This window comes from Phyllobates terribilis, unplaced genomic scaffold (genome assembly GCF_046119375.1).
Source record: "Phyllobates terribilis strain yellow unplaced genomic scaffold, ASM4611937v1 Scaffold_1__5_contigs__length_1240528914, whole genome shotgun sequence".
Classification (NCBI taxonomy): domain Eukaryota; kingdom Metazoa; phylum Chordata; class Amphibia; order Anura; family Dendrobatidae; genus Phyllobates; species Phyllobates terribilis.
This window is the reverse complement of record NW_027362761.1, coordinates 246,782,974-246,802,049: the sequence shown is the minus strand read 5'-3', so window position 1 is coordinate 246,802,049 and position 19,076 is coordinate 246,782,974. Positions and strand designations below refer to the sequence as shown.

Below are 19,076 nucleotides of genomic sequence, written 5' to 3'. Positions count from 1 at the left end.
TCGGAGTTAATATAAGGTGGAGGGAGTTAAAATACGGCGGCGGTAGGTCCAGACAGTCAGCGCTTCTTTGCTGAAACTGACACATCGCTGCGTATTCCCAGCTCCGGACACAGCGCAGGGCTTCTGTGCCGACAGCTTTCACTTGTCACAGAAGCGCTGCGCTGTGTCCGGAGCAGGGAAGTTCGCATCGCTTCTGTGACAATATATGAAAAGCCGGCAATTCAGCAGCGGCATAAGCCGGCACCCGACAATTTAGAATAGAAAGAATAGAGAATCACACATAGATTAGATAGATAGAAACATGTCAGTCACATATATATGAAGTACAGTGACAGTGTTGCTTACTGTACTTGTCATTTAGTGTAAAGGATTTATTAAAAAAAATAATAGTGTTTTCATGCACCGTCTCTTTAAGAAAGCCGGCCGGCAATTCAGCATCTGTACCCGACAATTTATAACAGAAAGAATAGAGCTTCACACATAGATTAGATAGATAGAAACATGTCAGTCACATATATATGAAGTACTGTGATAGTGCTGGTTACTGTACTTGTCATCTAGTGTTAAAATAACGGATTTATTAAAAAAAAAATTGGCGTGGGGTTCCCCGTAATTTTAGTCTCTAGCGGAGGTTAAGCAGACAGCTGGGGCAGATGTTTGAAGCCTGGGAAGGGGGTAATACCCACGGAGCTTCCCAGGCTACTAATATCAGCCCCCAGCTGAATACCTAGCCTTTACTAGCTATTAAAATGGGGGAACCCCCCCAAAAAATAACGTGGGGTCACCCCTAATTTAATAGCTAGCAAAGGCTAGGCAGACAGCTGGGGGCTGATATTAATAGCCCAGGAAGGGTGCCATGAATATTGGCCCCCTCCCAGGCTAGAAACACCAGCCGTCAGCCGCCCCAGAAATGGCGCATCCATAGGATGCGCCAATTCTGGCACTTAGCCTCGCTCTTCCACGCTGCCCTGGTGCGGTGGCAGGGGGTAATAGGGTTGGGGTTGATGTCAGCCTATAATGCCAGCTGACATCAAGCCCAGGTTAGTAATGGAGAGGCGTCTATAAGACACCCCCATTACTAACCCCATAGTCAAAGTTAAAAAAAACACAAACACCCAGAATAAAGTCCTTTAATTGAAATAAAGACACAATCCTTTATTGTTCTAAATTAAACCATACTTACCATCACGCCCATTCCAGCTGAAGCCAACGATCTCCTGCAATAAAAGAAAAATAATAAAGCAACCTCATCCTTACCTTTCCATGGTTCCCACGATGGCTCCAGCTCTGCTACATCGAGATAACAGGCTGGACCGCAGCAGAACGCTGCCATCCAGCCTGTCATCCCGCAGACACTGAGAAGCGCAGGCATGCTTGCGCTCCTCAGTGTCTGACTGTGACGGCATCCAGATGAGCCGACAATGAACTCAGCTCACCTCCTGGACGTCCGCCCATGCCTTCTAAACTGCCCGGGGCCCTTGCTACTCTTAATCCACCCCTGGACACAGCTATGGATTAAAATTAACTTTTGTTTGTGGGAAAACCCCTTTAAAGACAGGCTATTTTTTTTTTGCATTTTCATTTTTTCTTCCTCTTTTCCAATTTCAATAATGTTTTCATTTTTTGCCCATATAGTAGCCATATGAGGGTTTGTTTTTTGCAGGACAATTTGTACTTTTCAATGTTATCATTAATTTTACCATATATTTTACTGAAAATGGGAAAAAAAATTCCAGGTGAGGTGAAATTGCAAAAAAAACCATGCGCGGCTCACAAGGAGAGATCAGTGCGGGCAGACAGGATGCAGCACTGGAGGAGAGAGAAGAAAGGTGAGTAGGAGTGTTTATTTTTTTTTAATGTGCAGCATGATGGGTATTAGGGGGACCATGCATACTAGGATAAGAATGAGGGGGCCATACATACCAGGGTAAGGATGAGGGAGCCATACATACCAGGGTAAGGATGAGGGGGTCATACATACCAGGGTAACACTGAGGGGGGCATACATAACAGGATAAAGATGAGGGGGCCATACATACCAGGATAATGCTGAGGGGGGCATACATAACACGATAAAGATGAGGGGGCCATAAATACCAGGATTTTTCTGAGGGGGGGCATACATAACAGGATAAAGATAAGGGGACCATACGTACCAGGATAAGGATGAGGGGTGCCAGGCATACCAGGATAGGGATACGGGGTGCCATGCATACCAGGATAGGGATTAGGGGTGCCATGCATACCAGGATAGGGATTAGGGGTGCCATGCACACCAGGATAGGGATTAGGGGTGTCATGCATACCAGGACAGGGATGAGGGGTGCCATGCATACCAGGACAGGGATGAGGGGTGCCATGCATATCAGGATAGGGATGAGGGGTGCCATGCATACCAGGATGGGGATTGCTGTGCCATGCATACCAGGATGGGGATTGCTGTGCCATGCATACCAGGGTGGGGATTGCTGTGCCATGCATACCAGGATAGGGATGAGGGGTGCCATGCATACCAGGATGGGGATTGCTGTTCCATGCATACCAGGATAAGGATGAGGGGTGCCATGCATACCAGGATAGGGATAGCGTTGCCATGCATACCAGGACAGGGATGAGGGGTGCCATGCATACCAGGATAGGGATGAGGGGTGCCATGCATACCAGGATAAGGATGAGGGGTGCCATGCATACCAGGATGGAGGGGTTCAATGCATACCAGGATGGAGGGATGCCAGGCATACCAGGATGGGGATGGGGACCACGTATAAAAGGAAGAGGGGGCATATATACCAGGATGGAGGATATTGTCAGAATTGGGGGACATTACCCCTATACCAGTGCCCCCTCCCCCTTAAAAGTGCATCATGAACACATTTTTTGCTTACATTTTTTTTTCTATTTTCCTCCTCTAAAACCTAGGTGCGTCTTATGGTCCGAAAAATACGGTACTTCTTTACACCCACTGAAGACTAGCGCTGTATATTTATGGCACTCGTCTTTAAGGAGTTCAAACCGAAAAGCAAATATGTTTTTTTTTTCCTGCTGCTTTTTTTTCTGCAAGATTTCTTGGATGTCCAGATGCAGTAGGGTCAAAACGCGCACCGGAGTGTGAAGTGAAGGCTGATGTGGTGAGACATTCTATTTTTATTTATAGATATGTTTTAGTATGATGCCTCTGTATTTCCTCACTATTGATTTATTTTTGTATAATACATTGCAATAATCGTGTGCATGACATTCCACTAATTTTTAAAGGTTTAGCTTTATGAATTATATTGCTATTAATTCTATGGATATACATATATGCATTTTTACATATACAGTACAGACCAAAAGTTTGGACACACCTTCTCATTTAAAGATTTTTCTGTATTTTTATGACTATGAAAATTGTACATTCACACTGAAGGCATCAAAACTATGAATTAACACATGTGGAATTATATACAGTACAGACTAAAAGTTTGGACACACCTCCTCATTTAAAGATTTTTCTGTATTTTTATGACTATGAAAATTGTACATTCACACTGAAGGCATCAAAACTATGAATTAACACATGTGGAATTATATACTTAACAAAAAAAGTGTGAAACAACTGAAAATATTCCTTATATTCTGGGTTCTTCAAAGTAGCCACCTTTTGCTTTGATGACTGCTTTGCACACTCTTTGCATTCTCTTGATGAGCTTCAAGAGGTAGTCACCGGAAATGGTCTTCCAACAATCTTGAAGGAGTTCTCAGAGATGCTTAGCACTTGTTGGCCCTTTTGCCTTCACTCTGCTGCCCAGTTCACCCCAAACCATCTCGATTGGGTTCAGGTCTGGTGACTGTGGAGGCCAGGTCATCTGGCGTAGCACCCCATCACTCTCCTTCTTGGTTAAATAGCCCTTACACAGCCTGGAGGTGTGTTTGGCGTCATTGTCTTGTTGAAAAATAAATGATGGCCCAACTAAACACAAACCGGATGGAATAGCATGCCGCTACAAGATGCTGTGGTAGCCATGCTGGTTCAGTATGCCTTCAATTTTGAATAAATCCCCAACAGTGTCACCAGCAAAGCACCCCAACACCATCACACCTCCTCCTCCATGCTTCACGGTGGGAACCAGGCATGTAGAGTCCATCCGTTTACCTTTTCTGCGTCGCACAAAGACACAGTGTTTGGAACCAAATTTGGACACATCAGGCCAAAGCACAGATTTCCACTGGTCTAATGTCCATTCCTTGTGTTCTTTAGCCCAAACAAGTCTCTTCTGCTTGTTGCCTGTCCTTAGCAGTGGTTTCCTAGCAGCTATTTTACCATGAAGGCCTGCTGCACAAAGTCTCCTCTTAACAGTTGTTGAAGAGATGTGTCTGCTGCTAGAACTCTGTGTGGCATTGACCTGGTCTCTAATCCGAGCTGCTGTTAACCTGCGATTTCTGAGGCTGGTGACCCGGATATACTTATCCTCAGAAGCAGAGGTGACTCTTGGTCTTCCTTTCCTGGGGCGGTCCTCATGTGAGCCAGTTTCTTTGTAGCGCTTGATGGTTTTTGCAACTGCACTTGGGGACACTTTCAAAGTTTTCCCAATTTTTCGGACTGACTGACCTTCATTTCTTAAAGTAATGATGGCCACTCGTTTTTCTTTACTTAGCTGCTTTTTTCTTGCCATAATACAAATTCTAACAGTCTATTCAGTAGGACTATCAGCTGTGTATCCACCAGACTTCTGCACAACACAACTGATGGTCCCAACCCCATTTATAAGGCAAGAAATCCCACTTATTAAACCTGACAGGGCACACCTGTGAAGTGAAAACCATTTCTGGTGACTACCTCTTGAAGCTCATCAAGAGAATGCCAAGAGTGTGCAAAGCAGTCATCAAAGCAAAAGGTGGCTACTTTGAAGAACCTAGAATATAAGACATATTTTCAGTTTTTTCACACTTTTTTGTTAAGTATATAATTCCACATGTGTTAATTCATAGTTTTGATGCCTTCAGTGTGAATGTACAATTTTCATAGTCATGAAAATACAGAGAAATCTTTAAATGAGAAGGTGTGTCCAAACTTTTGGTCTGTACTGTACTTAACAAAAAAGTGTGAAACAACTGAAAATATGTCTTATATTCTAGGTTCTTCAAAGTATTAGAATATCATCAAAAAGTTAATTTATTTCAGTTATTAAATGCAAAAAGTGAAACTTATATATTATATAAAGTCATTACAGAGTGATCTATTTCAAGTGTTTATTTCTGTTAATGTTGATGATTATGGCTTACAGGCAATGAAAACAAAAAAGTCATTATCTCAGTAAATTAGAATACTTCATAACAACAGCTTGAAAAATGTTTTTAAAATCCGAAATGTTGGCCTACTGAAATGTATGTTCAGTAAATGCACTCAATACTTTGTCGGGGTTCCTTTCAATTGCTGCATCAATGTGATGTGGCATGGAGGCGAACAGCCTGTGGTACTGTTGAGGTATTATGGAAGCCCAGGTTGCTTTGATAGCAGCCTTCAGCTCGTCTGCATTGTTGGGTCTGGTGTCTCTCATCTTCCTCTTGACAAAACCCCATAGATTCTCTATGGAGTTAAGGTCAGGCGAGTTTGCTGGCCAATCAAGCACCGTGATACTTTTGGTTTTAAACCAAGTATTGGTATTTTTGGCAGTGTGGACAGATGCCAAGTCCAGCTGGAGAATTAAATTTCCATCTCCATAAAGCTTGTCGGCAGAGGGAAGTATGAAGTGCTCTAAAATTCCCTGGTAGATGGCTGCGCTGACTTTGGTCTTGATAAAACACAGTGGACCTACATCAGCAGATGACATGGCTCCCCAAACCATCACTGATTGTGGAAACTTCACACTAGACCTCAAGCAGCTTGGATTGTGTGCCTCTCCACTCTTCCTCCAGACTCTGGGACCTTGATTTCCAAATGAATATTGGAACTCTGGGACTTTGTGGAGTGTGTCAATGACTGCCTTCTGGACATCTGTCAAGTCAGCAGTCTGCTCCTTGAATGTGGAGCCTACTGAAACAGATTAAGGGACCTTTTTAAACACTTAGTAAGCCTTTGCAGGTGTTTTTGATAATTATTCTAATTTACTGAGATAATGACTTTTGTGTTTTCATTGGCTGTAAGCCATAATCCTCAACATTACCAGAAATAAACACTTGAAATAGATCACTCTGTTTGTAATGACTCTATATAATATATGGGTTTCACTTTTTGTATTGAAGAACTGAAATAAATTAACTTTTTGTTGATATTTTAATTTAGTGAGATGCACCTGTATGTTTCCATGATAACTGTGGAGACACGGAGGTCAGTGGGTGCTCTTGTCTGCTGGCCCAGCTGTCTTTAGAAAGATCACATGGACCAAGACTCATACCACTGAACGCCCGCTCTCTTTTCCCATGGGCAGAACACTACTCAGACAAAACAGGGTGATGGTATAACAGTGTGGCAATAATTTATTGAACCACCAGCGAACAATAACATATAGAACAGTCCCAGCAAATACCCAGGATGGTGCAAATTACAGAGTCTCACCTTACCGCTGGTTCACCGGGATTAGAGCAGCTGCGATTTTGGGGCTTCCAGGGCTGACTACCCCCACAGCTTTTGGGGGGCACCCACAGAGAGGAGGTAAAGACAAGCTTAGGAAACTAACCGTTTGCAGTGAGGTATGTAGCCTGGTGACCTGATTGTCCCAACCTAGATTTCTTTAAAATGTCTGAGGGTTCAGCAATGGTCAATGGAGCAGATCTGCGTTCTTTCAGCTGGGGCCATGGTTCCCTATGCTGACATCCTGTAGAGCCACTTCTGTGTCCCTCTTGATGGAGCCATGTGTCCTAGCTGCTGTTTTGAAGAGTCTCTCAGAAAAATGGGGATCCATTTTATATCCACACCTGTGGTTCATGTCATCATCCACAGGTCAGGAGGCAGGTGGGATGAGTTTAACTCTCATTGCTTGAGAATTTAATCGATCTGCATAGTTTGTCCTCCTCTCTTTTATGAGTCAACAAGCCACAGGGCCCACACAATTGTTAATCAACATATTTAGCAAACATCCATTGTTCAAAGACCCTGCGCCCCTATCTTGCAAAGCTAGCAGACAATAAGTTGCAGTAAATATGAACTCAAGTGTCAAAATCCAGACTTAGACCACCGCTCCGCTATTAGTATTTGGTCAGTATTCGGTCAGTATTTTTTCTCAGGAGTGGGAGCCAAAACCAGGATTGGGTCAAAAATGCAGAAATGGTGCATTTGTTTCTATTATACCTTTTCTCTGATTGTACCTCACCTGGTTTTAGCTCCCATACCTGAGAAAAATACTGACCAAATACTATCCAAATACTGATAGAGGGGCCGTGGCCTTGTACAAATAATATTCTGTGCTTCTTGACCAATCAAAGAAAAGCACATAAATTCAAAAGTCAACACTAAGATAATAGCGTATTTCTCCTGGCCTACAGAATTTATGTCTGGCATAATTAAGAAGAAAAGCTATGTGGTCACAATAACAAATAACGACAAACCTTGAGTGGACTGATCTTGCAATCAAGTTACCTTCCATCTGGTCTTTTCTTTTTTTAACTATATGTTAGTAAGATTTAGGGCACACTTTTGAAAAATGCATCTTAAATATGTTTCAACTGTTCAAATGGCATTCAAAGTCTATGGGACTGACTGAGTTAACCGATTACAATATTTGGTTATATCCACCAGGCCATTAAAATGAATCTGCACATCTTGACAAAATTACTTAGCTCAAGGGCTAAAGGAGAGAACTAAACCTGTGCCTTTGGAATACTAGTTTGGAGAATACTCCCATTATTATTTATGCTACACAAATATGAAATTAAGAAAGAAAACATGTTTGGGTGTGTGACAACAGGAAGTTAAACCTAACTGTATGCATTGCTGGCAAGAAGAAGCCATTCTTATTAGCTGGACTGTACAAGAGTATCAATATTTTGTGTGCAAGAAGATCCTTCTAGGGGAACTGAGCTACAGACCACTGGATATATATATCCAGTCTGAGGCTTTGCACAGCAGGCGGGACCTAATGACATAATTGCGCCTGCTACATAGAGTCTCAGTTGTGCAGACTGAATGGTGGATGAGGATGTTATCTCTCTCCTTCACCATATTATTTAAAGGGATTCTGTCAGCACAGAATGACTGTTCAAAGCAAGTACAGGCACTTGGTGCTTCATGGCGTGGCCAATCATTTAAATACACCTTCCCACCTGCTTGTTTATTCCTCAATCTCCTACCTCCTCTTCTTTGATTAACAGCTCTGGCTTCATAGAGGCAGAAAACAGAGGAAATAGATGGAAACCAAGCAGGTGGGAAGGTGTATTTAAATTATTGGCTCCACCATAATGTACTATGTGCCTGTACTTGGTTTGAACAGTCATTTTGTACTGACAAAGTCCCTTTAAATAATATGGCGAAGGAGAGAGATGACTTCCTCATCTGCCATTAAGTCTGCACAACTGAGACTCTACGTAGCAATTACGTCACTTGATCGCGCCTGCTGTGCAAAGCCTCAGACTGGAAATATATATCCAGTGGTCTGTAGCTCAGTCCCCCTAGAGGAATCCTCTTGCACACAAAAGCTTTATGCTATTGTACACATCAGCTAATAAGAGTGGCTTCTTCTCGCCAGCAATAGATACAGTTAGGCTTAACCTCCGGTTGTCGCAAACCCAAATATGTTCAATCTGTTACACCAACAAGTGAATCCTTGATGTTCACAGAATTAATCGGAAATCATTTGATGCATCTCACACTTTAACTAAAAAGGTAAAGAGTATCTAAGTTTTAGGTAACTTTTTAGAATAAGCTGTGGTCTGTATATGTGAGTTAGTAGATGGAGAGCAGCTTCTGCCATATCTTTCATATACAGTGAACAAAGAAATGAGGGTTCGTGTTCTCCTGTGTCTCTATAGCATATATTCAGAAGAAGCAGCATGGAGGACATTGTATAGCAGTACTGAGAAGTTTAACTGTGACTCCAGCACAACAACACTTAGGAGAAAGCAGCAGCACAATATGTGTGTGTCTCTGTCTCTCTCACCTACTCAGCTCCACACTCCTCCTCCAACTCTCTGCTCCATAGTCTTCACTAAGCAGCTATTATCTGATCCTTCAGTCAGCTAGCTGCTCATCTTGTCTTGAACAAAACAGGCTTTAACTGTCTTACTCAAGAGAACATGAGAAAAAATGAAGGGGGAAGAGAAGAAGCATATAAGTGGAGAAAGAAGCTATTTTGTCTGATGAGATATATTATAAAGGTTGTTATATTTGTTTGATTGATTTTGTTTCTGAAGTTTGTTGAAACATCACTGGCCACTTAAAGAACACTAAATACATATTTCTTTATGGAAACCTGTTGAATACATTGTTTTTATTAAACCACTTTTATAGTATTACTTATGTATATTATTATTTATTATTAAGGAAATATTATTTATACTGAATATATGAGATGCCATTTGAGAAATTTTTGTATGATTCATGAATAAGGCAGCAGCGCACGCTAAATATGATATACAATATGTATTTTATAGTAAAATAGCTAAGCAAGCTGAATGATATATTGGCAACCAGGTTAAAGACACCGGGACAGATTAATCAAGACTGGTGTATCACACAGTCGCGCTATGTCAGTCTTGATGGAGTACGAGGCGCCAAATTTATTAAGAGGCGAACACCACTTAATTCATGGCTTCTTCTGAGTTGAGTCAAGGACTGGAGTAGCACTTCTGCTGTGAAAAACACTGGCACTTTTGATGAAAATGTCAAAAGTCGCAAAAGTTTGGGGATTTTTTTTTTGTTAGATTTGGGGGGCATTACCAGTTGAGACCATTTGCACAAATTAAAAGTATATGGGAGTGGTGCAGTTATTATTAGAGACAGACAGATTTCCTGGACATGTTTTCTAGATGTAATCTGCATTTGATAGAACAGTCCGGAGAAAGCTGCTGATCGGACCCAGGTATGCAATCATCAATAAAGCCGGAAATGTTACATCTTCACAGTGGCGTCTGCCAAAAAAAACACATCAGTGATCAAACTCTGTATCCTTTATTCTAATAAAAGACAAAAGTTATATATTCAAAAGTTTCAGTATCAACACAATCATCTACATTATTTGTGACCATAGGCAAACTCTATGTAATTTTCATGAATTAAAGAAGGCTTTCAGGTTAACTCATTCCTTGTAAGCATTTTGAACTGTTATTACACTCTGCGAATGGCGAATACAACACAGCGGCTGGTAAATATACTATTAGATGCAGGGAACATGCATTAGTGATACCACTGGTGGTGAAGCAAAAAAAATGCCGGAGTGGTGCTTTAAGAATTCTTATAGACAATAAATAGAATGGTGGTGTCGCAAGCGGGACCATCGCTCTATTCAAACAGGGTGGATAGGTGACCACTTCCATTTATAGTACAACCCATTCAAGGACATGCACAGTAGTGCCTTAGGCCAAATTCACACATCCATGCTTTCTAATGGACAGCACACAGGTGCAATACAGATGGCATCCATGTGCAGTCCATTACTTCATTGACATGTGTGAGTTTGGTCTGTGAATCAAACGAAACTTGGAGATATTGGCATTTTCTTTTTAAAACAAATGTGTGAATAGGGCCGAAAGTTTTAAAGGGTTTGTGTTATCTGCAAAAAAAAAAGAACATGTATGCAAAACTCGGACACGTGAATGTGGTCACAAAATGTTATTTTTTCATAATTTTTTGCTCTGTTTCCCAGATAATAGCATATTTGAAGTAAGTTGGTATCTCTTGGCTTGTATTCTGCTGTTTAAGGTTATAATTGTGTATTTCGGCTAGAAATGATTTTCATGTAATCGGCTTAGAAAATCTCACCTTTGTAAAGCCAGTATGGTTCCATTTTAACCATATCTATTTTTTCATTCATGTACTTCGAGGCCACAAATCCCTTATTTGTTTTAATAACTACTGCCAGAAATATATGTATTATCTATTTTTATCGAGTTTTTATACCTGGATGGATTTGGTGCTCACCTTACATTAAGAAGATCTTTGCACTCAAGATCAGATTAAAGACCAGAGTTTTGGCAAACAATGCCCTCATCCCCATTACGGTTAAGGAGAGCATATTCATTTCCTCCATTCTGTGAACTGGAAAACAGCAGAAATTAGAGTATAAGTGCACAGCCATTAAGTTCATGATCAAGCAGTAAGCATTTCCTAAGCAATTCTATACTTTCTAGTTATGATGGTGTGTAAACATGTGCCCCAGTATTTTGGAGAGCATCCTTACTGAAGATGAAATCTGGGGCACTCTGCCAACCAGAATATAATTCTACACCTTGTTCAGGAGCAGAAACCACTTACTAAATAAAGCAAGACTGTCATTATAGAGGTTATAGGAATAATCTACATCTGGGCATATACAATTGGCAAAGTAGCATGGCGTGGTGGTCATTCATGTGAAATGTTGTACATGTAATGCATGGGTATGCAGAGTCTACAAGAGTGCCTCCCCCAAAATTTCCATATTCTATAATGGGGCATGTGGTCAGATGTTATCATCCTGAGGAAATAACTATTACTGCCTACAGGACATTCCCTAACAGTTCCCAGAATAGAAATAGTGAGAGAATGAGCATAATCATTTCAGTAGTTGCCTATTTTATTATTAATGTGCAGTGGATAAATGACATTGATATGATATACTATTACCTATAGAAGTACTCCTCCCATCAAAGTTTGTATCCTCTTACTATATTGCAGTCATCATATTATACAGCACTGTGTACTTGCAATTGCTCCTGTTGTCTTTCTACCCAGTACATTTTTCTCTTTTCTCTTCTCTATGTAGAAACAGGACGTCTCTTGTCCCTGCTTTTATCATCCCCCTCTTCAATTCCTGACTCAGCTGCTCAGCTCCCCCCCCAGCCATGGACTTTTGCAGTGACTCATGACTAGAGCAGAGATAATTGACCTCCTGTTTCTACATAGAGCTTAGAAGGATTCAGCTATTCAGAATATAATCACGTGATGTCATAGACCTAATAGAAAAGAGAAGGATTATCTGGGTAGAAAGGCAAAACGAGCAATTGTAAGTACACAGTGCTATATAATATGGTGACTTCAATATATTAAGAGGATAAAAATGTTGATGGGAGGAGTGCTTCTTTAAAACATGTCACTTACAAGAGCTATCTGTTCTCTCACATCTGCTGTCTGTCTCCTCTTCAGCTTGATTATCAGTACCTGCATGGAAGGAAACAGTTTAGCAATTTTCTATTCTAGTGTTTCAGTGATTATTGCAGAGTAATTTGTAACAATTTGGCTATGTTCATACATCATGTTTTTTTCAGCGTTATTTGATGAGTTTTTATGCAAATTTTCAGCTGCATTTTGCAGTACCAGCAAAGTCTATGAGATTCCTGAAATCTCATGCACGCACCTTGGTTTTTTTGTTCAGGATTTTGTGCCTTACATATTTTTTTTTGCAAAATAGAGCATGTCACTTCTTTCAGCATTTTTGCAGCATTTTTTCACCCATTAGAAGTAATGGGTGGTGAAAAAAACGCACCAAAAACACAGGTTGTCGAGTTTTCAGCGGTTTTTTTTCAGCGTTTTTTGTGCCTAAACCAGAATGAGATTTTTTTTTTCACTGAACTTTATGTACATGCATATCCGAGACAAAAGGACAATGAAAAAACGATGAAAAAACGCACCGAAAAAAGCAAGAAAACAGCAACAAAAATCCAGAAAAACTTCCTGGCAAGAAATCAGGTTTTGCTGCAGAAAATGAATGCTGAAAAAACCATGGTGTGTGAACACAGCCATTATCAAAAATGTATTGTATATAGTAGTTAGAATTGTAAAATAATCTAACAGCCTCCATTTTCCAGACTTTGTGTAACGGGATGAAAGCCGTTCATGCTTAGTAAGCTCGTAGAAAACCACGTGCATTATTTCCCCTATGATCTCTGTATCTGGTTGATAAGTTCTGTTGCATTTGAAGTTGTCTGATCTAAAGGGAATCTGTTATGATGAACATCGTGTCTGATCTGAGGGAAGTATCTGATAGAGCAGAAGGCGCTCAGAAGATTGCTATATAGTATATTGATACCCTAAATATAAAAAGAGCAAAGCTGTCAGAAAATAATGACATTCTCTGTAGGATGCAATGCTCATAGAGTAACATTTTATTCATTATAATCAAGGTGTGTAACAATTACGAATTGTCATGTGACCCATTCCAAGCTGACCGCTATATTCGATGTTGGAAGCAATATTTTTCCCACTGCTGTTTATCCCTTAATTTAACTTTGAAAGCAGTGACTATGAGGACTGAAACATTTTAGTAAATTTGTCACCCAAAAAAATTTTCAAACCTTTATTGTGATGAATAATATATCCATTTATAGGTATTGCACCGCAAAGGGAGTTTGGCTGCCTTAGTGATGCATCCCTTTCTGGCTGTACAGACATGTGACCACTGCAGCTAATCACTATGATTAGCTGTAGCAGTCACATGCTTGATGAGCGGAATAGGAAGCATGGAGACTGATGAGGTACACGAGTAGTGCTGGAAAAGAAGCAGTATGGGATCAATATGGTACATCATTATTTAAAAAAACCAAGGATGAATAACCGCCCCACTCGACACCCTTAATTGAGGGTGCAGCCAGATGGCCGTATAAATCAGACAGCTGTAAAATCAGATGGATATCGAAACGCAGTGCACGGACTGGTCGGCGGCTCTACGGACCCGAGCGTGACAGCTGCATAGGAATATGACCGGCCAGTCTGAGTATTGCAGTCCGAATATTCCCTGACAATGATAACTTTAGAAAAATACTCGAAATGTAAATTGACCCATAGTTATTAAAACTTTTAAATACAAAGTAATTCATTAAATAACTCTTTAAATTTATTCCCTTTACACACATAAACCATCTCTACCTGGGGAAGTTAGAAAATTAGTTGATTCAAGATCCCCTGACAGTTCATAATATAAAGGAAAATATACTTGTTATAGAACATGCGCTATAGTACAATCAAGGCCTATCCAAATTATAGAATATCTCCAAGTCAGAAAATATCCCTTTTCATATAGTCATAGAATATACAAGTCATGTAATTTGTCCAAGTCATAGTATATCTTTTCAACTAATGAATACATGAACTCCAATATTGCAGTATTGCTGTAAACGTTAAAAACGTAAGGTACTTAGTAAGCGCTTTTTGATGAAAGAGCTCAAAAGCCATCCAACCACGTCAAGGTGTACTTTTTAATATGGATGGTACCTAACCACTAATGTCCTACCTCTCCATGTGCCAAACCAGGCCTCATCTGAATGGGGAAAAATTGCAGTATCAATATTTGCAGAGCTATTCCATGTAGACTGAAAAATCAGTTGAAGTGGGGGAATAGCTTTGCTATCACAATTTGTAAAATTTGTAGCATTTTTTATTTGTAATGGACCTAGCAATGCACATTGACTTGTGGGATTTGTTACATTTCAGTGTTTTCTGTGTTTTTGACTACAAAAGCAGAATACACTGAAACCAAAATTGAACCAAATTTTTTTGTCATGAACACAGTCTAAAACAAAGCAAATAATATTACTGATTCCAGTTACTTTGAGAATCATGTCAGATAAAGAGAAAATACTTTATCACCTTTTGACTTTACAGTTGTCAAGTTTTGAGGCTGTTTGACCTCACATGTAAAGTCCTCATACTTCCCATTCTGAACACTGACCGCACTGTATAATCCCTCCTTGGACAAGATTGTGTGAACATTTTCTTGTTTGGTTTGATTAACATAAATTTCAATATCCTTGGGGTAGAAATCTTTTGCCAGGCAGGCGATGGAGGAGACATCTCCTTTAGCTTTTAGCTCAAACACTTCTTCAGGAGGAGTAGTAGGCTTGTTACCTGGAATATCAGAAAGATCAAAGTCGGACAATAATAATTTTAGTAACATACAAAACAACATGGATGTACACTAACTACAGCATGCCTTATTCCCTTCGGTCACCCAGAAACAATCTGACAACATGCATATAGACAAATGTCATTCTTTTAATGGTCTTGGTTAGGCAGATGTAAATGTACCGTTAGTATATTGGAAAATGGCGTAGCAAAATTCATTTTATGAATTTAGATGACAAGGTAATTTCAACTCCCTCAAATTTCCTCCCTCCAAAAATGCAAGAACAAGTCAACAAAATGTCTAAATTTCCTAAAAATTATACAGATAATAATGGCTGTTAGCCTCAGAAAAAATAAACCTATATTCGCCAAATTCCCCAAAAATTGCATATTTCAAAACATGGCGACAAGCAAAAATGTTAATGTTTTTTTTTTCTCAAGTCTGCATTTTTTTAAAAAAAAAAATGAATGTCATAAAAATAAATGGCAGATTTATGTTTTTTTAACCATTTGACTGCCCTGGGATTTTTCTTTCTCTGTTTTTCAGGACATTTTCTGACAAATTAATGGTGTCTTTCAAAACTACAACTTGTTCTGCAAAATAACAAAACCCTATTGTGTAATTGCAATAAATTATGAGTCTTGAAAGAATAATAGGAGAAAACAAACGCAGAAAAACAAAAATTTCAGGAAGGCGTTTGATAGAAGTTTTAAAAAATTGTTTAAAAAAATCGCAGTTAAAAATCAAACAAATATATTTTTTTAACATGTTAATGTAACGATATAAAGTAGTTAAAATAACATTAAAGCAACATGTCCAAGCCACAAAAAATCATCAATGCAATTGGATAACTTATATGTACCTCAAAATAGATGTATTAAATATTAATCATTCTGCGAAAAAGAATTATAAAAGGTAGAATTATAAACACTATTTTTTTTTGAGCTGTGGTATTATTACACAAAACTAATAAAACATTAAGAATCTGTGCTAGCTATGCGTTTGGTATTATTCACATTATTTCTACAGAACAGTAAAAGGTTTAAATTGAAAAAGAAAAACTAAGTGGTGAAATTGCTGTTTTTTATTCCATTCCTTAAAAAGTTAGTAAAAGTTAATTAGCATATTCCATGCACCCAATATGGAGCCAGTTGAAAATATCACACATCTAATGAACACAAGCCCTTAAAGAGCCTGAAATCACTTTCTGGATGTTGTTTTAGGTTTAAATAAAAAACATATTTTTTAACAAGCATTTTTTATATTTTATTTTTAATCAAAATGAGAAATCATTTAAATAAATGAGATAAATTATAAAACAATGTACATTTATAATATTGTTTGAAAATGACTAATACATTTCCTTTCCTGTAACCTGCATTTTTAATGTAATTAGCATATTTCAAGATTAAAAATGTTCGAATTATATAAAAAATGTTTGTAGTTCAAACAATATGACCAATAATTTCTAATAAAATCTGAATAAATATTAAAGACTAGTAATTAGGTCAATAATGTAAAATATGGCTTAGAACAATGAAAATTTGGGTAAACCTCAATCACTCAACTAGTGAAAAACTTGTAGTAAATCAAATCTTCTCAGCTTTCCAAAAATGTTCTGAAAGTGTTTTATGTAGAATATAAATCTAAATGTATATCATGTTTTTTTTGTTTTTTTATTCCCACTTACTTGGCAGGACATCAAGTCTTGTTCCTGTTCCAAAAATGAGACCATCCGAATAATACACAGTGTACACTAGCTGTACTAAAACCTACGTTACTCCCAGAGAATATTACATACATAAATTAGTACATAAAAATTTACATTTTGTTTCATGGGAAATGTTTACAATGGGCTTGAATAGAAATGACAACTCTTAATGTAACTACGGCAAATGTGAAATTATATAATGAGTTACGTCTCTTAAAATGTAAACTTTGTAGCTATGAATATTAGAATATTTTTTGTCATTTTTATTCGTTTAATTATCGTTCTATAAAGGGTAGAACATAAATAAGTGATCTGATTATCTGTTTATTTTGTGTTTATTCACATATTTCCTCATTTTGGGTCATTTTGGAGTTTATACTTTTTGTACAGGTGACAGCCATGTTTTAATCACTGTGGAATCCCAAATACACAGTGAATTAATCCTATTCAGAAACCTCTATCTGTAGAGCTCACATATACATTGAACGATTATTAATATCTTTACACTTTAAAATTTCAACAAAAATATATTCAGTCTATCCAAAAAGAGAAATTAATTTACATATTGTGTAATATATAATATAGGGGATAGGTCACTTTATATGAAAATTTACTAAGAGGCTACAAACTGTATTGTCACTTACAACTAATGCAGACTTAATACTTCACTTCAGCTCTGAATTGGAAGTCTCTCTGCTGCCCAGGTATCGGCAACGTGAGCACTGGCAGTTTCTGTGTCCAGAGGATGCAAGATGACGACAGTCACGTGATTTATCTATTTTACACTTTCCCTTGCTCCATCTATTTTTGGACATGTAACGAAAAATACCTAAATGCATTCAACACATACCCAGATACAGGAGAGTCTGTTGCTTGTAACAGCTGTATGCTGTGGATGCGTCCAACTAATGTTCAATGCCGGAGTGATGGAGATGACGGCATGACGTAGCCTCACTAGTAGGAAGCACCACTACAATGTTGAACTAAATGACTTGGGTCTTTCTGCCCAGTATATTAGCTGCACTGTAAGACACCTACATATGTTAAATTACAAACCATGTAAGTGCCTTAAAAAATTGAAGAATTTTTACATGCACCTAACTAATAAGTTACTTTTAGCTGTGCAACTACCAATATCCCACTATGATGAAAGCAGAGAACCACTGAATACAGTTTCTAATATAGATTATAAATAACTTACCTACATTAATGTCCCAGCATCTGATAGAAGAGTATTTTATGTTTCATTTTAGGATTTGTAATAATTAAATGGGAGGTGTAAAACATCTTACACATTGAGCAATGCAAAAAACCCATACAGTCTTGTATTCAAGAATAAAGGAAACATCAGACTCTTTCATGTTAATTCTCACCAGTAATCATGATGTAGCTTCTCAGTACTGTTAGTTATAGGTTTCTGACTATTATATTAGGTTGAAAAAAAGACTCAGGTTCTTCAAATCCAACTTATCATCCATGTTGGTCCAGAGAAAGACAAAATTCTCTGAGGCAGGTGTTGATTGTCCCATATTAGGAGAAAAAAATCCCACAGATGAACTCTATTGACCAATAATGCTGCACTAGGAACACTTTTATGTCCTTCTTTTAATTTTCCTTAGTAAATAATTTTATAAGTGATAGCCAGAGCTATGTATAATTTGTTGAATTAAGCTGATTTAATATTTTTTTTAAGAAGCGGTGATTAAAAGCCTCGACAGAGTCTTGCCTGTGTCCCCATCAAGAATTTGTGGATTCCAAATAGCCAAGAAGTCTAGATGCTGATAGTGCTTGCTGAAAAATTGCACTGGGCTTAGCAACCTCTTTTAATGACACCAAGCTATGTAGTATAGTGCAGTCAAGTGGAAGATGTTAATCGGTTGTAATCCGTTTTGGCCACATTGAGTATTTGGACATCCACTTAAAGGCAACCTGACAGCTCATATATGCTACCTGATTCATAGGCAACATCTATCAGGCACTGGCTGTATGATCTCAGCCAGGTATGTTTGACTGTGGCATCACCCGGTGCCCTGGAGTGACAGTTCTCTCCCTATAAGCGCACTTAGGGAGTATACACTGTTCGCAGCTGAGACAGCGACAGTAACAGGAGATGCGGTCAGACATTGACCAAAGTCTAATATGGCCTGGGGTTGCTGTTTTTTCTAGTGTGAAAGTTTTGTGCTGTGACATTTACACACCAGCAAATAAAAATGTCAGCTCCCAGTGGCTAAAGAAAAAAATAATAGAAAAATAAATGTTAATATAGTACATTTTATTTTGTTTTAAAAAATTGTTTATATATTATTAATTATTATTATTAATTTAAAAAAATTGTGACACATTTCTTTAACCCCATTCTGACATGGGGCGTAATAAGCGTAATAATACATACCTGCACCCTGGGCCTTATTGACGAA

The 19,076-nt window shown here is 38.5% G+C and overlaps 1 gene segment (V, D, J or C); it reads right to left on the bottom strand.

Moving 5' to 3' along the window:
* Positions 1-9,350: 9,350 nt before the first annotated feature.
* Positions 9,351-19,076, bottom strand: part of LOC141166586 (T cell receptor delta constant-like) — a 203,997-nt gene continuing 194,271 nt past the window's right edge. The window contains 4 exon segments of the C gene segment in view: positions 9,351-10,044; positions 11,054-11,170; positions 12,209-12,268; positions 14,693-14,950. Of these exon segments, the coding sequence occupies positions 11,055-11,170; positions 12,209-12,268; positions 14,693-14,950 (434 nt within the window).